The 18,364-nt window shown below is 32.0% G+C and overlaps 1 protein-coding gene across 5 annotated transcripts in view; it reads right to left on the bottom strand.

The window, feature by feature from the left end:
- The window catches only part of Sox102F (transcription factor Sox102F), a 235,113-nt gene that overhangs the window by 1,836 nt on the left and 214,913 nt on the right, over positions 1-18,364 (bottom strand). For all 5 annotated transcript variants that reach the window (XM_085195736.1, XM_085195738.1, XM_085195734.1 and 2 more), the window contains 2 exons: positions 6,072-6,236; positions 3,459-3,684 (listed from right to left, as the gene is read on the bottom strand). In XM_085195736.1, the coding sequence (XP_085051862.1) occupies positions 3,459-3,684; positions 6,072-6,236 (391 nt within the window). The remainder of the gene's footprint in view (positions 1-3,458; positions 3,685-6,071; positions 6,237-18,364) is intronic.

Genomic DNA, 18,364 nt, shown 5'->3' on the forward strand with positions numbered 1-18,364 from the left:
TATTTTAATAAAAACATTATTTATTAGAAATGACCAACGAAAGTTATCCAATTACTTTTTTCCGTTTAACCTAATATAATAAGTATTATTTTCAAATCATAATAATAAATAAAACCGTTGACAGAAATTTCTCGTACCTATAAACATAAAAACTACAACTGTTTAACATAATCTAATGAGCCTGGGAATTAGGACGCAGAGACTCGACAGAAATCTCGAACAATCATTGCCTAAATCAAAATTTTATTTATGTAGGGAAATATCTTAGCTGTAAGAAAATTTTAAATTCTAACATAGACGGTTGTCATTTAATTTTAATGTCAAATCAACAATTAAGTAGAATAAATTTTCCAAAATTCTAAAGAAAAGCTTCTTAACTGTTCTCATATTGACAATCCGTTATTTATAAGTTTAATTTAAATTTTACTTTTTAAATTACGTTATCTATTTTGGCTGTAACTATTGTGCGTAGTGTCGTTTTAGGGTCACGTTACCAACAATGTAGTGGTCTTTATTCGTATAAGCATAAGACCATATGTTAGCATTTATAAAATATTCAATCGGAAGCCCCGCTAAGCTTGCCCATAAATTATCACGAACAGTGAATGCCGGCTGTAAAACAATCGTTAAACAAAGATTAAGAATGAATCTATTCTGAACTGGTTGGCTCTTAGCTTGAGATATGGAATGTGGTTCATCCATTTAGAATTTTAGGGGGGATTATATTGTCATTTTCATTAATATTAATCACATACAAAAAAATAAGTACAAAAAATATTTTCAATATTCTTTGAAAACGTCAATGATATTTTGTATAGCAAGTGTCCGTACAATTAATTAGCTACAATACGGAAACATCGACCCCTCAAAGACGGTGCATTCCTTGAATTAATTTGACGCGGTCTTAGATAATTTATAACATCCTACGTGCACAGACCAATAGTAGTCCAGATGTATGTACTGGTATGTGCAAACGAATAAGATTTGTGAAAGCCATCATGTTAACTTACTTATTTGACATTAGTACTGAAAATATAGTGTTTGATTATTACTTATTTCTTAAACTGTAATATTTGTTTTCATTATAAACCGAAAGCTCATTGCGATATGCCTAAAAAACTGTTTTATATCATTTTTTGAAAATCTAATGATGTGAGTCACTAATTTCCTATCTAATTTTTGTTATCGGTAGGTACTTACTTAAAAATATTGTATAAAAGCCCAAAGAATATCTCTTTTTTCTATTTTCTTAATTAATATCTAGGCCATAATATTTTCCCCACCTTACATTTATATATTAAGGATACAACTTCGCTGGCAAGTACGCGTAAGGCGGGCAGCGGAAGCGTCGAGCGCCATCTATTCCATATTTCTTGCAATTCTCTTGTTTTAGAGGAAACCAAATGACACCAGTTTTGTAACCATCTAGGTTTGGGACCGAGCCAACTATTTAAAGTGTGCACTATTAAATTTATTCGCATCATAATTTATATTAAATAATACACAAAAAGTTTTTAGAGTGCATTTCGGTTACAATAAATAGAGGATTGTTGAAATCTCTTTAGTACTATTTGTTCTTTGATTGTTTGAAGTGATATATTTGAATGTAAAGAAAATTAATAATATATTTCATTTAATATATAAATTCATAGAATTTTTGTGTTGCTGAACAATTTCCATACGTTAGTAAAAAAATATTGATGGTTAATTAAGTTTCTTTGGATACTACTACCAAACATGCTTACCGCAACGATAAGCGAAAAATTAAACCATACCTTATTAGCTATAGGCGTGTCTCAAGTTATTCCGCAAATTTTAGCACGTAAAATTACAAAGCTAACATAATATTATATATTTTTTTCTAGCACACATTAAATACAGATATTTTTGTTTTTAAAAAGAATATGCAGTATTTTAACAAATAGGTACATTAAAATAACGTATTTACCAAAATCGGATATTGTGAACAGCCACACTTACCAAATTATAAAGACACAGTAATTCCACAATTACAATTAATCAATTTGAATATTCAAAAATAACTGTTTTTTTTAGAAATTTTTATTAATTAAAAATAAACAAAAAATAATGATTGATCATTTCGTTAAGTAAATCTCAAAAGCTCGTCCGTTCGTTCGCACATGTAGCCGGACACTAGCTATTTGACCTACATAATGTTTCCCGTATTATAGCAATTTTCCAGTGTAACTGAATTAATTATATATAGCAATTAAAGAGCAACATGAAAATGTTTGGCGGCGACACGGAACATTTCTCAGTTTTCACATTTCGTAGCGAAAGCGTCAATTTATCTAAAATCCTTGTTTATTTTCGTTCGTTGCGTAATGCGGATTTCGCGTTATTAATATTGATTCAATGAATAAGTTGACAACTAGGTCTTGGTTTGTGTCGTTTTGTGAAATATGTTGGGCTTAATGCGTTTTCTTGTTTAAGGACAAGCTTTGATGTTGTTTTGCAAAAATAACATCCTGTATATAACAAAAAAATATATATCTGAAATACTTATCGTCCTAATAACGAAAATAGCTTTTAAATTTTGACGTTTCCAGATAAAAAAATCTGGAATTGAACTTGATACTACGTTACATACTATCAGTGTCTACACTCATCTCTATTCTCTGTAAATGATTTGATAAGACAGCCGTCTCAATATTTTTGGACTGATTACGCGTGTGTGACGTTTGCCCGCGTCATAATACTTATTCATAGGGCAAAAAAATGATGGAAGTGATATGTGAAATTAAAAATACGTTAGGCCTCTCGTAAATTAGACATTCTTAACGGATTTCAACCTTGGTTTTCATGGTGACTTTAAAATAAAGATTTTAATTTAATAGCAATAGTAATAAAGCTGAACGTACATTTTTTTACTCTTTTTATAATTTACATAATTAATATATATATTTATAAAGAGAATCAATAACAATATCATATTTTATTTACCCAAAAAAAGCCGATAAGTCAAAATAAACAATATAACATAGTTCGTACTTCTAATGCAATAACCTATAGCACTTCTATATTTTTCGTTAACTATCCTTATAATTTGAATCCGCCACGTGTAGGTATATTTATTACGGCGTCTCAGCTTGGAACTGTGTCACTGTGATTACATTTCAGTGCAAAAAAATATTTAATGGTGTTTGTGAAGGTTAGCTCCTATATAAACGATGTTTATAATTATAGGTACAACGGTGTAGAGATTATGTTGTTATAGAAATGAAAAATAGAAAAATTTAATTGAATAATGTTTCAATTTTTAAAGAAATCCTATTTCAGTGTACATTCATATACAAATGCAATATTAGAAATAACTAGTAATATCCATTCAACTTTTTTAAACTAAATACGTCTCATTATATTGATCAATTTAGTGACAAAACACTTCGTACTCCACTAACTTTACTAACAATTAAAAAATATAATAAAACACTTACTGTTACACGCCGTGTTATAATCATCATCTTTCTTCATATAAGGGCTGTTGTCTTCCATCGGGGGGTATGGCATGAATCGCGGCAGCATCACTTGCTGTGCGGGGGAGGGGGAACGTTGCTTGCTTAGATTTAAGGGTGCGTCAGGATCCTGTGGAGGTGAAGAACGCGCGCTGGCTGTTAGTTGGGCTAGCTGGGCTGTAGCTGGCCAAGGTGCTGTGGGTACGACCTGGAAAATAAAATTGATTTTGTTAGATTTTTTGGTAGGTGTATTTATGTTGTCTAGTTCGAAACATAGATAACATATAAACATTAAGGCGGGCGGGGAGTGAAGAAAGAATCATGGAACATTTAGTTACCTATGTTTAATATGCTTGGCGTAGGATAAATAATTCTTCACAGTTACGCTCGCGTTGTATATTCCGTATATAGCAGGGTAGGCAGTGGGAACCTGGTATCAACCTTGGTGCCCAGAGCGAAGAAACGAAAATATGAATAAATAATACTTAATTCCCCCGACTTTAGATCGAACCCATAACCACCGCGTTACAGTCAAACCCTTGTGCTCACAACAAATAATTATATAGGTATATATATTTTTTAATCCGAAAATAAAATATTGAACAAATTAAATAATACTTAATATGAAATATGTTAGCAATTTAACTTTGTAACGGAATTGTCAATGCCTATTTAATTGAAACGGCTCCAGAACTCGCAAACTCCTGACCTAGATGTTCATGATAAATGGGATGCCAAAAATTATGATGGTTCATTAAAATTTGAAAATAACAAGCGATAAAATACAAGGAATGTACACTCTGTAGGAGATTACCTGCCGTACGTTTGAAGGACAGTTTAATAAATCAATATCTAAGTTTATTTTTAAATATCTACATACATTCATTAATAACTTATTAACGCATCTTAGGTGTCTGGAACAGGATGAGAATCTCGAATTGTACCTACATTTTAAGTGTAAATATATAACACTTTAAATATTTTTTCGTATAGGATTCGAAGGCGCAACCACCGCACTTATGGTCAGATACTTTCCGAATAACGCTAAAAAACCAAAAAAAAAAAACAAAAGACTGATTGCTTAATAATGTATAGAAGAAGCCCAGAGTCAAGAGAACGGCCATAAAATATTTTTATGTTACTTGACAATTCGATGTTAAGTTGAATTCAGGATAATAAATACCACGATGTCAATATTTAATACTATATAGCCGTTTACTGACTCTAATCTCTGTTGGCTTAAGCCTGATAGTTTTAGGTTCGATACCAATTTGTAAAATGAGCAAATTTTTCTCAGGTGTTTTCCTGGTTGACTTTTCTGGCCTAGTTGGACAAAGTGGAACGTTTGGTTCTTATTTTAAAGTATAAAATAGGTACTCCAAAAGGCAAAGATAGAAGAACTGAGTAAGCTATATCTAATGTCTAAGCAAAAAATACAAGTTGCATTTATAAGAATTTCTTATGTTTGATAATAAATTATAAATCTTAATAGACCACAGACCACACCTTGTCTCATCTCATTTTGTAACAAGTTGAACTGCCGCGGGAATTATCACAGTTAATTTCATATTTATTATGAGAAGTTCCAAAAAACTGGTTGACTTGATGATGTACAGCGATCCAAAACATCTAATTATAATTTTACGTAAGCAACACCGGTTTCTGTAATTAGTTTTAGAGCAACTTTCGTTTTGTAGGACATTATAGCCAAAATTATACCCAATGAGCTTGTGAAATAATGAAATAATATATCAACTTAAGAATTTATATAGACATACATATACATACATACTATATTTATATTTTTTACAATGTATAATACATTTCTATGATTTATGAGTCTTTCAAAAACCTAAATCGATGATTAATCGTTGAATTTATTAAACAAAAATATAACAGATTTTGGTATAGAGAAAATATTAATCGATTTTTTTTAAAACTAACTTACCTGGAGGGATATTGATTTCCTTCATACATATATTATATTATAGTGTTTTATTATAGTGTTTTTCAGTGATATATTATAGTGTTTTTTTTTTGGGTAGAAATTTGGAGAACGGATATTCGTTCTCTAGGTTCCTTTTCCGTAACAATTATTATTTGGGAAATGCCTTTTACACATTCATACATTTTAATTTAAACAAATAATGCGTCAATTATATGCATAACAGGATATTGACCAATACACGCCAGCGTCAACATCAAAAACTAATTAATTAGTTCCCGCTTGCCAAATCGATTTATCTGTCATAATTTTTGTTCTGTCTTCTTTTCTTGTGATGTAAATGTTAATGTGGTGTAGAGATTAACTCGAATAAATATTAGTTTTATAATATTAATAAATTGACCGGATGTACTGAATGGGGAAACAATGTGTCAAATGGTCGTAAACAATTTTGTTGGTAACATGAAAATGGAGTGGTAAAAGCTTATATATTATATTCTTTATTACTGTGTTGAAGTTATCAAGGTGCAGTTGATATATTTCTGGGTAGGGTGTAGGTTCTAATCTTATAATGAGGTTTTTTACCATTCAACTCAATTCAATTGTATCTTGCTCGAATGGAATTTGAAAAAATATTTAATAAAACTTACATTGGCTTGTGGTGGTTGTTGTGGTCGCATTTGTTCCAGGAGCGGCAGTAACGCCAGTGGAGGTCCAGGGTACAGGGAGTGGCCACGTCTAACCATTTCTTGCCTTCTGAGGTGTTCTTGCTGAAGTCTCTGTAGCTCAATTTCTGCTGATACTGCGTTTATGTTCTGCAAAAGACAATATGATTAGTATTTAAAACAACAAATATCTATAATATTATAAGAAAACTATCTATGTACAAATATAATAATTATTTAAGCTGTTATTTAAAAAAAAAAAAAGCAATCTTGAAAATGAATGCAACTCAGAATGAACAACATTCATCAGTTAACAAATAGCGGTGCTCGTACAACGCTTAAATGGGAGATCTTTCTTCGCCAAATTTATCCATCACGATATATTACACGCTTAAGCGCCAGACATGACAAAGAGAGCTAACTTGCGTGCACATATCAAGAAGGGGACAAAACACTAAATCTCTGCAAGTTTGCAATAAACCGGAGTCAAAAAGAAAACTTGGATTAATTGCCTCGGTCGTGATGAATAACAGAATATACATTTTATCAGCTCTTCATTAAGACTGCATTGAATTGTTAATGGTTGTACGCGGCACGATATTGTAAAGTGTTGAAACCAAAATTGCCCGATGACTCGTATATCCTGACGAAAAATTTCAATGTAAATTATAAAAAGGAATCGGAGACTACAAAAGACTTGCAGACGCTTAAAAGTTGCTGTCACAAACTGTATTAAGTGATATACGGTCGAGAGATTAAAGGATAAACGCGCTAATGGGAAACAGAAGTGAGTACTGAAATAAGCGACACGATCATAAAATAAAAAACGTTATAATAGATATCCGATGCCGATACGCGAAGGCCGGAGCGCCACTACGAGCTGTAGGTAATCGACCAAGTTTTTCCATCCAGCAGACAAATTGCCGTCATAACCGAACGGATTAAACTTTTTATTAAAAACAACAAACCGAGGATAATGTATGGCTGTAATCGGCAAGGGACAGATGTTCCCGAATAACGTACGCGATTTATCTAATGTAAAAAGACTTTTATTTAATAGCACCGCGGAGATGTCCTAGCAATTGGTGCTTATATTTTATAGCGGACCGTCGTTTTGGCATTTGGACCGCATTTTGATAGTATTATTAATGTAATAGATGATATAAAAATTCGATTTTTGATGGAGACGAGCAGCTGCGGTGTTACAATTTATTGTAGTTCGAGCACAGGTGAGCTCTGTCGTAAAAGAAACATGTAAATGAATGTTTATTTGAGGAGGATGTAGATGGGTCAATGGTTGGTTTGCCAATAGAATATGCTGGGCGTGATCTGGCAATACGTGCTGAGCGTACGCGCTGATGTCCGATCAATAAAGATGGCCGAGTCTATAATTAACCTGAGTAAACACACACCATCTGTCACCGCGTCCTTGGTCTCACTGCATTTTGTATCATAATGCCACCGCTTAAAAGATTATGTCCTTACAGTATTTAAAGATTAATTCTTCAAGTTCTGATGGTTCATTATAGAGCTTTGGTTATCGTTATTTTAAATATGCAACTACGATTAGGTTTAAGCTTAGATCAAAAACTTTTACTTAACATATTAAAAAGTCATAGTAGAAATTGACAAAGAGATCAGAGATGTCTACCGGACATTCCATGACATAATTTTAAAAGTCGGCGCCCATATCAAAATAGTAATTTTCTACTGTTTGAAAACAGTAAAAATGAATTTAGTCCTAAAGATCATCGAGTTTAGGTTGAAACACATATAAATGAAACTGATTTGGGGGAAATATATCGAAAACTGTATAATGAAACGGACGTCACATTGACGTAATAGATGCAAGATCTTGGGTGAAATCATAATATTTACTGTCCACTAGTTGACATGTCCTCATTCCTAGATATATTATTCTAGGCTTCCATTTAGATTTGCGTGGCCGGACTATTTGTGAGGAATGATTGTGAGAATTATAAATTGAAATTGTTAGAGCTTTGTATAATTAATTAAAAAACTATTTGCATTAGTGTTTTGGTTCTCCTCTTTGTTAGTAAATGCGGTGAGGTGTTGATAATTTGAATAAAAGAGGCTGAAGGGATAACAGTTGCTGATGCAGCGGGGTTGCACTAAGCGCAGTGAAGGCGGCACTGTCATACGATGACAATCAAAATGAATCGCTAATGCATCGGCTAAGCTACGAGACATATGGAGTTCCTTTGTAATTAAATTTATATAAATAGTATTATTTAAAAACTTAGTGTTAGAAAATTAAGCTTATAGCTAGTTTATGCATATTTACGAAATATGTAAAAGCTGGTCTTTAAGTATCTTATAATTAACTGTCTAAAACAATTAATTGTAGATAATTTCTTTTCATCTCATGAAAGCCAATATGTGAAAACATAAATATGTAATAGAATTCAAAATGTCTCATTGTTTATATAAACAATGTTATAAGATTTAATAAGATAAAAAATGTATGTGCGGCTCCACAGCTTTTGATCAAGATTCTAAAATGCATTTTAATATCGAGAACAGATTGCACAATAATGCTTTGAATTAATTATAACATTCGCCAAGTTGCAGCATGACTTGTTTTTATCTCGCCGATGGATGGGGAGATTAGCTCTGATATCCGTACATAAATGTTTTGTGGGTACCTAGATAAATTCTAATACAATTAAATAGGAATAATAAATTTTAACATAAAATTGGTATCTCGTTTCTTTTTTTATCTAGAATGCCGTAATATTGTTTAAATAAAAAAATCTTTTGTCATAGATTAATCGTTATAGCATTATATACCTGGTCATATACATATATGTAAAAATCAGCTTCGCACTGTATCCCGCACATAGCAGGGTAGGCAGAGGGAACCTAGGCACCTTACTTATTAAAGTTTAAACATGGCAAATACTGAATCTCTGCGTCATCCATTCAAAAGTGAAAGTTGGGATCTCCGGACCACGCTATATGAGAACTAAATATTTCAAATACAAAACCGAACGATACTGTACCTAACATATGGTTTGACATTCGCCAATTAATCTGTCATACAAATCTTGCAACTTGTCCGCAAACAAGTCGGCAAATCGCCACGGGAGTTCGTTCAAAGCGGATGATTCGCGATTTTTAGTCCGATGTTATCTTGTTATTATGCGTTATGCTGCATTGTGAGGACTCCCCACGTGTATTAAAGGGCTTTAATGTTATATTTGTCAGCGATAGAATTAAGCTTGTATAGACTAGTGTACTTGTTTGTTGTGGTTTTGATGTGGTAGATAAGAAACGTTATTACTGTTTTTTAGTAGTGGAAATATTAGATTTTTCTAATAGAAGAAACGATTTTTCTAATAGATGATATTTCGAAAAATATATTTTTTTCTTATCAGTATAGTATATATGCGTAATTTGTGATAATTTTCATAGGGACAAAATCGTAGCTTGCACTTACACTGTTTTTAACCAACTTCTGAAAAAGAAGGTTCACAATTCGACTGTATTTTTTACTACGACAAACAATGTTAGCAAATTTCAATTATTAGGCAGATAAATTATACACATTATTCTTTTCTTTAAACACACATAAACACAAACTTTATCTAAGTACAAAAACTAGCAAAAATGTATAAAATCAAACCCCATACCTAAACAAATAGGTATGTAATTTACCAAAACTCCATTTCTATAGATCAATGAACATTATAACATAGTCTTTGAAGTATTTTTGCCATACAAAAGTCATTGGCACGTGTCGGCTGCCGCACGCCGCACGCCGCACGTCGCGGCAAAATCACCGCTAATTTAAAATAACCACACCCGGCAGGGGGTTTCCCGGTTTTGAATGTCAATGGACCTTAGAGTAGTGTATTTTGGAAATTGCATATAATGGTATGAAAATTATATACATTTGGTTTTTTTTTTTGATATATTAAGATTGGTGTTTTATAGTAGCAAAGGGGGGGGGGGGGGGAAGGAGGGGGTGTGTGTGGCTCTTATGTGGACATTTGACTGATTGTGAGATTTCTATTCATTTATAATATATTTTTATATTTCATTAGAATCGTTTTTTTTTTCTGGTAAGTAGATATTGGTAGGTATATGTTTACAAGAAAAGGAATTTAATTAAATTTAAAACCGTTCTGTAAATTGAAATTTCTCTCATTAAAATAAAAGGTCGATATGCCTTAGATACTAGGAAATTTATGGACAAGTCAAACCCTAAACGTAGTTAAAAAGTAAGCCCTAAACAAGAAATTGAGCACACGTGGTTGGATGTTACATGAGAAATTGATAATTTCATTTATTTAACTCGATAGAAAATATTTAATATCTTAAGCCCATAACGATAATGCTCTGTAAGTTTTTTTATACGAGCACAAATATAATAATAATTAGTAAATACAATGCATGCCACTTCTATGGCTTCCCCTTCCGAGTAAAACAACCCCTACTATCTTGTTTTTGAGTGTTCAAATTTGATTGTTTGCACTTTTAAATTAACAAGGACGCCCTAATAAGGCCCTACTTGACATGCAGATAGATAAAAGGCACAAGACGTATATAAAAAACAAATTATATTAGGTACCTAAAGGTTGTAAAAAGATCATTTGTTTTTTTTATTTGCTATGAAGTTTCTTTATAACTATAGATAATATTATTATAGATATTAATCAATAAAAATAAATCTCGAATTTCGAATTATTAAAATCCGAAGCAGGTATATATCTATTCCTTATGTAGGTGCTTATGTAGTAATAGCTTTATTTCCGAAATTAAAGCCTTTGGTTCTTACTAAATATAGACACAGCGACGATATATCGCATACAGCAGGATAGGCAGAGGAAACTAGTGTTAAAACACTCTATTTCCTAAGCCGATCAATTTTCTAAATAAACAATGCAACACGGCACTCTATGTTTTTACCTGAGTAAGAAAAAAAAAATAATGTCCACGAGTAGGAATCGAACCTACATTCGCCACATTTATAGACGGCACTCGATACAATATTTTATATTTATTATTTTTGTTGAATAACACCGACTTTGTTCTATGAAGAGATAAAGGAACATCCTACACGGCGATTATTTCTTAGTAAATTTTATAGCTTCCTTTGTCTGTAAGCTTTACTATGTTGTAAATTAACAATTAAGACGTTGCCACATCACACAAGTTTCCAAGGCACTGTCTTATTATAATAGCTAAACAAAACAATTTTATATGAGTTTTGACAATTTGTTAATAAAAACTAATTAGGTACCTTCTGTATTTACGTCAATGAGTCGCATTGTGGAAAGAAATTATAATTAGAAACTATCATGGAGTTGTGAATTATATGGCTTTTGATTCATCTCTTCTAAAATTTCCACTAAGGAATATTTGAAATATGTGTTTTATTCCACTATTCTAGTTACATTTAGTGCCATATTCCATAATTTACATTTTGATCGTTATATATATAAGCGAACAGGCGAAAAGCGGAGAAAAAAGTAACCTGTAACTATTTTCTTTCAAGATTAATGTTAAAGTTAGACAAAGACAAAAAAAATCTAAATTCATTAATCGATAGGTAACTAGGTACCCCCCCCCCACATATACCTAAAGTACCTATATATAAGTACCTATAATTTACCAACTCGTCCAAAATAAATATAAATAAGCCTATTAGTTGTAAAAACAACGTAGCAGAGCGTATCAGGTTGAATAAATAAAGAGACAGTAAACAAAGGCAGCCAGCGAGCGAGCTAAGGGACGCTCCCGGGGAACCCCCTGGAAGACGGGGGGATGGTTTTTACCAGTCCGGATGCTCAACCCACTTCAACTTTTCTTTTATTCCTTGCGTACACTTATGTTTATTTTTGTTTTCTGTTAGACAGCGGAAATAATATCGTTGGTACTGTGGACATGCCTGCGTGGAAAGCCTTTTTGTTTGGCAAGTACTTATATTGCGTAATGTCTTTATGAATGGATGTGTTTTTTTTCTCAAGTAATAAAAAAATATCATGATATTTTTAGTTTTGAGTAGTTTTGTTTAAATGTAATATTAATTATTAAGTTATGTACATACCTATATATTACATATCAACGTCTATATGATAAATAAGAGATATCTATATTCATATATTCATAAAATTTTAAGGTTAAGTTTTTTCTCTTTAAAATTTTTACTTAAACGACATGATGAGGCATTCCATAGACACGACATAGACATATTAGGTAAGTACTTACACAAAGATACAAATCGTTTAATATCGACGAAATGAAAGCAAATTTAAAACTATAAACTATAAGTAATACACAGGCAAATCCAAATCCACAATATTCTTTCTATTTTCAAGATGTTCTGTGGGCGATGGAGTCAGCGTAAGAGTCATTATGCGTCTGCATTCAATCTTAGAATTTATCTCGTTTTTAAAACAAACCGGCCCGACCTCGCTATAATAGAATCCTGGATCAAGAATACACTTGTTTTTAATTATGGACAACCGCACGTACCCACGTGTAGGGGGAAATGTTGGGATTTTATTATAATCAATTTTAACACATAATGTTAAATAGGAAAAGAGAATCTAATGAACGACTAGCATATGTAGATTTGAAAATTTTGGCGTATTGATACTATTTTAGCTTCAGGTTCTAGGTATGTGATAAATCACAGAATACCTATCTAGTGTTAAGGCACTCTTTTCTCTGTTCTGCCCTGGGCGTTGAAACGTTAAACTCAATGCCGCAATTTGTCTTCATCAGAGCAGAGAAATTTCAAAAAAACAATTCCCCAAAGCAGGAATCATTAAATCTACAGTCAGCGCTTAAAATACACACACTCTCAAAATGTACTATAATGTGGCCATTATCAATTATTACTAATTTATTAGACCGATTTACTGTAAATCCTTCAAGATATAACTTATCTAATTTGCTTGTATAAACAATATAATGCAATTTATCAGAAAAATATAAGATTGGAGACTAAAACAAGTGGTAGGTATTTATCTAGCTTACGAGGTCGAATGCTCCAAATTATATTTAAATCACAGCCTGTCATATGACGCATGTAAATTTTTTGTGGAACATATACCAACCAGTATGTAATATGTTTTATAAAGTAAATATAAAAATGTACTCTTTGATCTTTAATTTATTATACTATACATCTAATTAGTTAGAACGAACGAGAGAAATGTAACAGACTGTAGAAAACAATTAGCAACTAGCTAAGCATAATAAATTTACATTATTTACGATTTATATGTGTGCCATGAATTATTTTTAATATTTACGTATTTACATGAAAATAAACGTTACTGTCATTTTAATTGACTTTTTAAGCTCCATGTACAAGTTTAGGGTTGATATTATAAAAAAATATTTTCATAACAACGATATCATATATTTTTTTCTAATTAGTTAATTAATAGTAATAACCGAAACCTATGCAAATCCAACAACATAATAGAAAGATATCAATGATAGAGTACGGCATAAGCTAATAAATCAATTAGAAACAACGTAATATACCATTAAATTACCTAATGTACGATTAATTAATATTCATTCGTTATATAAGTCAATTATAATCTTTTTTTTATTTTATCTGTCACTTGCCAGCTATGTTTACACACATTTCTTCACGCTAAATCTCGCACATAGCATAGTAGGCAAGGGAAACTTCGGGACCCAGAGTTAAGGCACTCCGTTACCCAGTAAGACACTTCTGTTCTCCACTTTTCGCCGAATTCTTGAAGCTATATTGCGAATTGAGTGATGGAACTCTTCGCTGCGCTTTTGACTCGCAACCGACGAGCGAGGAAATGAAAATATTAAATATTTAATTCCTACGAGCTGGATCAAACTCACAACCGACACGTTAACAGTCGTACTCGTGTCGCTGCTCTACGATAAATTATTTATGAAATATAATATTCGATGTAGGTAAACATTAAAGTTGTTATTTTCTATTTTATTATCACCCTCTTTGAACATAAAACTAAGACTTTTCTGCTTTGTCCGTCAATAGGGCTTCGACAAAAGTGCGAAACCTCAGTAAGAGAAAAGATTAATAAAGCTTAGCGCACACTGACGCAACACCTGCCCTTTGTCGCTAATGGACGACTTAATCTCTTGGGAAATGGACGCAACAAGGGAAAAATAGTGCGGTTATAATTCTTAACCGACTTTGAAAATGGGGTGTTTTATTTAATTATTAAAAACGATTAAAGCTTCATGTGGCTACTAATATTCATTGAAACAAAAGATTTATAACATTTTCTTGAAATGGTTTATTATGAATAAATTCGAATGGATTTCTCAGCTTTTCATTTACCAATATACTAAAATTGCATATTGGGTAATACAACTCTAACAACAACCTATCTAATACCTATCTACAACCTATCTAATACCTACACTTGTTTTTCAATGAAGTAAATAAGCTTAAAGTGCTGTTAATTTCTAAAAAATATAGTTATATATTTACATAAAAGCAAGGAAAAACATAACTTAAGCATTTCCAAGCCATATTGCAACTTTTGAAAATGCTAAAAAGAAACACAAAAGGGGATTTTCTCAGATGCATCGTTACATCTTAGGCTCGTTAGGGTATCTAACTCGCTTTTTAACCGAATAACTCGCTTGTTACTCCCATCCGGTCGGTTAAGTCGAGCCTCTCCAATTACAGTTCAAACTGTCTGGAACGCAACTTTTAATTTTTATCATCTTCTCTCTGGAAATTCCTTGAGTTTTGACTTTAAGTTCACTTGATATTCTATTTTAAAGATGGTTTTTAAGATTTTAGCTAAGACTTTTGCCAAGTTACTTAATCGAAGTTAAAAGTACTTAAAACTGTCAAATAATGGTAATGCATTGAAATTAAATTCCTAACCTAATGAAAAATATGTGGTATTTTTAAAATATTTTAATTACGAGACATTCCTAATACAAAATTAGTATAGCTATAGCTTACGTAATATAATTTTCTGTTGCATAAAATATAATATGTTACAAAAAAGCAAAAGCCAAACCCGTCACTTGTCAATCAACAACGAAATTTCATTCTATTAACTTTGTTTACTAATATCAGAGTTCAGTTTGCGGATAGATACATGTCAATACAGCGAGTGTCTATCTTCGGCCTTAGTAAAAGGCTTCGGACAAATCGACGCCATTTATAATAATATGTAGAATATTAATAAAAAAAACAGTTTTACAATTATCTAAGAGGTCTACATATCCCTTTTATTTAGTAAGGAGGTAATAAGCGATGGAATTTTCTATTGTTGTATCTCAAATATGGTATGGCATGTAATAGCGATATGATTCTCTGTTCCTGTGGGCCGTGTCATGACACTCCGTTCTCATTAAGATAATTCCGCTTTCCACTATATTCTGGAAACAATTGCGTGTTGAGTGGCGTAACTCAACGCCGTGGTTTGAATAAATATATCACAAGTTTCTCTAATTACGATTCGACTACCTAATAAATAGGTTAACACAATATACAAAACGAAATAATAACTCCATCAATTATAAAACCAAAGCCAACAAACGCCAAGCGGTCAGTTATATAATAATATTGTTAATCATTCTATAAAAAGATATCTCAGTCGGCAGGTACGTGCCGGTATAGCACGTGCATCTATTTACAAAGATATTAACCTTTCACGCTACAATGTGGTCAAAGGTAAATATTTATTCCTTTACAATTCGATTCCGATTGAGACCAACTCTCGGAGAGGCTATGCGTTAAAAAACGCAGCACCTCCCCGGTATCTACTTGGTTAAAGTAAACAAATCTTGTGATGAACAGACAGACATTACAATAAATGTACGGGCGTCGAGCACTTCATAAAATAACAAACACCGACCGCTGTTCAGTGTTAGTGCGGATCTAAATACTTTTCTATCTAAACATTCGCATTGTCTATTCAACAAATGTAGTGGCAGTGGAAACACTGGAGAAACTCAACAGATCTGCTTAGTTATATTTGTTTTGCGTAGTGCCGAGAGCACTATAATATTAATATTAAATATTTAACTGAAATTAAATATATTTCAATTTATGAATGCTTTTATGAAAATTAGTAATTTATATAATCTGTTTATAGGTCTTAATTAAGTGAATAATAAATACTGAAATGTATTTATAAATGTCACATGTTTCATAACTCACAAGCAAAAGCACAATTCAAATGAAGATATTTGAAAAAGAGTAGCACGTATCGCGACGTATAATCATTATATATAAAAAATATTGCTGAAAGCGACCGACGAACGTAAGTGCATTCTCACTTAACCAATACACATCTTTAATCTGTTTAAGTAGGTATAAACAATATCACAAATTCACAGCTTCACAGAACTACCGTCCCCAAATTTAAAAGGCGAGTCCAATAAAAATCGAGATTTGTTTCTCTCCTGCCTCCAAATGATATTGGCGTGTCACTTAAAGAAATAACCCCTTTCTTCCGTCCGCACGGATTTTAATAACATCTTCGCTTTCTTTATTCGTTCTTTTGAAATCTCTTTAAAGTTGAAGCAAGTTTATTACTAGTCAGATCAGGAATTCCAATCTTACATCCTGGCTTGGCTCGTTTGATGTAAGCGTGGCTGCACGTCGAGGGGATCCCGACGCTATTCTTCAGTTGTTTAGGTTGCATTTGGAATTCTATCACCTGAGATATCCACCTTTTCAACCTGGGCCCGCCGCGTAACTGAATTTGCACCGCAATGGCAGACCCATTGTGGATCATTAATACCGGATTCTATGGAACTCGATTGAAAAGTTACAATGTTATTTTCCAGATATACGCTTTGAAGATTAACAGTTAATTTTAGATTATAATAACCAAATATTGTGCGTTGAAATAACATTTGCATAAAACGGTAATGGAAATTCGTTATCGAGGATTTCGTAAAAGCTTATTATTTTGTTTTGTTTGTTGTTTATTCGGTTGTTTGTTTGCGTAAATTGAACGAGTATAGAGCGGTGAAGTCGCGAATTACGAATAAAAGTCGCTAGCGTGTAGAAATTTTGCTATAGCTAATGATTAGAGCATTTGGGGCGTGTTTAAATCCCACTACTTTATATTTTTTTCCTTAAAAAAATTGACTTGACAGATCAGTCAAATCTAGAAATTAATTATCAATTTACCTATAGATATTTAAAAATATATTTCCAGAAGTATATTGTATTGACATAACCACATTTAGCTTTACCCACCATGCCATAAAACAAAACGCAACCCAACTAGGTCATACAGGCATAATAGACACCGTGATATATCTCGAGGTCTGTTCATAAAGTTGGCTATTTGAATGGATCAGTAAAGCATGTCATAGACGAGGCAATGCTTTACGTCATTGTGTTTGCCTCTCCAGCCGTACCGCGGAGACATATCCAGGATCAATAGCTGATGTACAAATATTTACCTGTTCAGGTTAATTTGTAGGTATTTTGTATAGTTTAATGGATTTCTTGTTTTAGTGTTAGTATTTTGTAATTTTTTAATTACTGCCTTATGTTATTATTTTTAAAGTATCGTTATATTTTTCGTATGGCACCTTTTATAGTTTGTTTTTTTGTCGGTAAATAAATTCATTATAAATGATTATATGGTAAAAGTTCGCATTTTTTGTATATTCTAAATCTAATATGTTCTGATGTTTAAGATATCATGGTATTTTTTAGTTGTCTATGTCACTTTTACCTCTTCCACAATATTCCATACTACGATTTAATATTATAGCTCGAATCTTCTATAGAACAACTATAACAATAAAACCAAAAATCTTATACAAATACAAAAATAAAAACAAACAACATGTTAAAGAAACAAATACGCCATTCGGACGTCGACATCAAAAGAAAATGTCAATACATTGATCTCCTATAATAACGGTCCCGAAAAATATACCAAATTAATTTTCCCCAATTCATTCCTTCACAAAAGAAGGCTATCTCTTTGATAGACTTCAATTATAATTTATGCAAGTGGACATCGGTTAGTGGAGGGCTCTTTTAATCTTTAAGTAAATTTCTTTATACAAATCGGTTACTTGTGTATTTATATGTAGCTAGCTATAGGGAAATTATTTCTTGTATTTTAAGATTTATTGATAAATGAAATTTTTAAATGTTTCTATTAAATTTGGTGCCTATTTTTGTAATTATTTTACAATGAAGTTATAGTTAAAATAATTATTTTTTGTAATCGTTAAAACAACCTTTAATAATTTTTGTATTTTCGAAATAGGCAGTTATAATCTAGCTTATC

The sequence above is a fragment of the Heliconius melpomene genome, chromosome 13 (genome assembly GCF_056956725.1).
Source record: "Heliconius melpomene rosina isolate 202511_hmr_F chromosome 13, ASM5695672v1, whole genome shotgun sequence".
Classification (NCBI taxonomy): Eukaryota; Metazoa; Arthropoda; class Insecta; order Lepidoptera; family Nymphalidae; genus Heliconius; species Heliconius melpomene.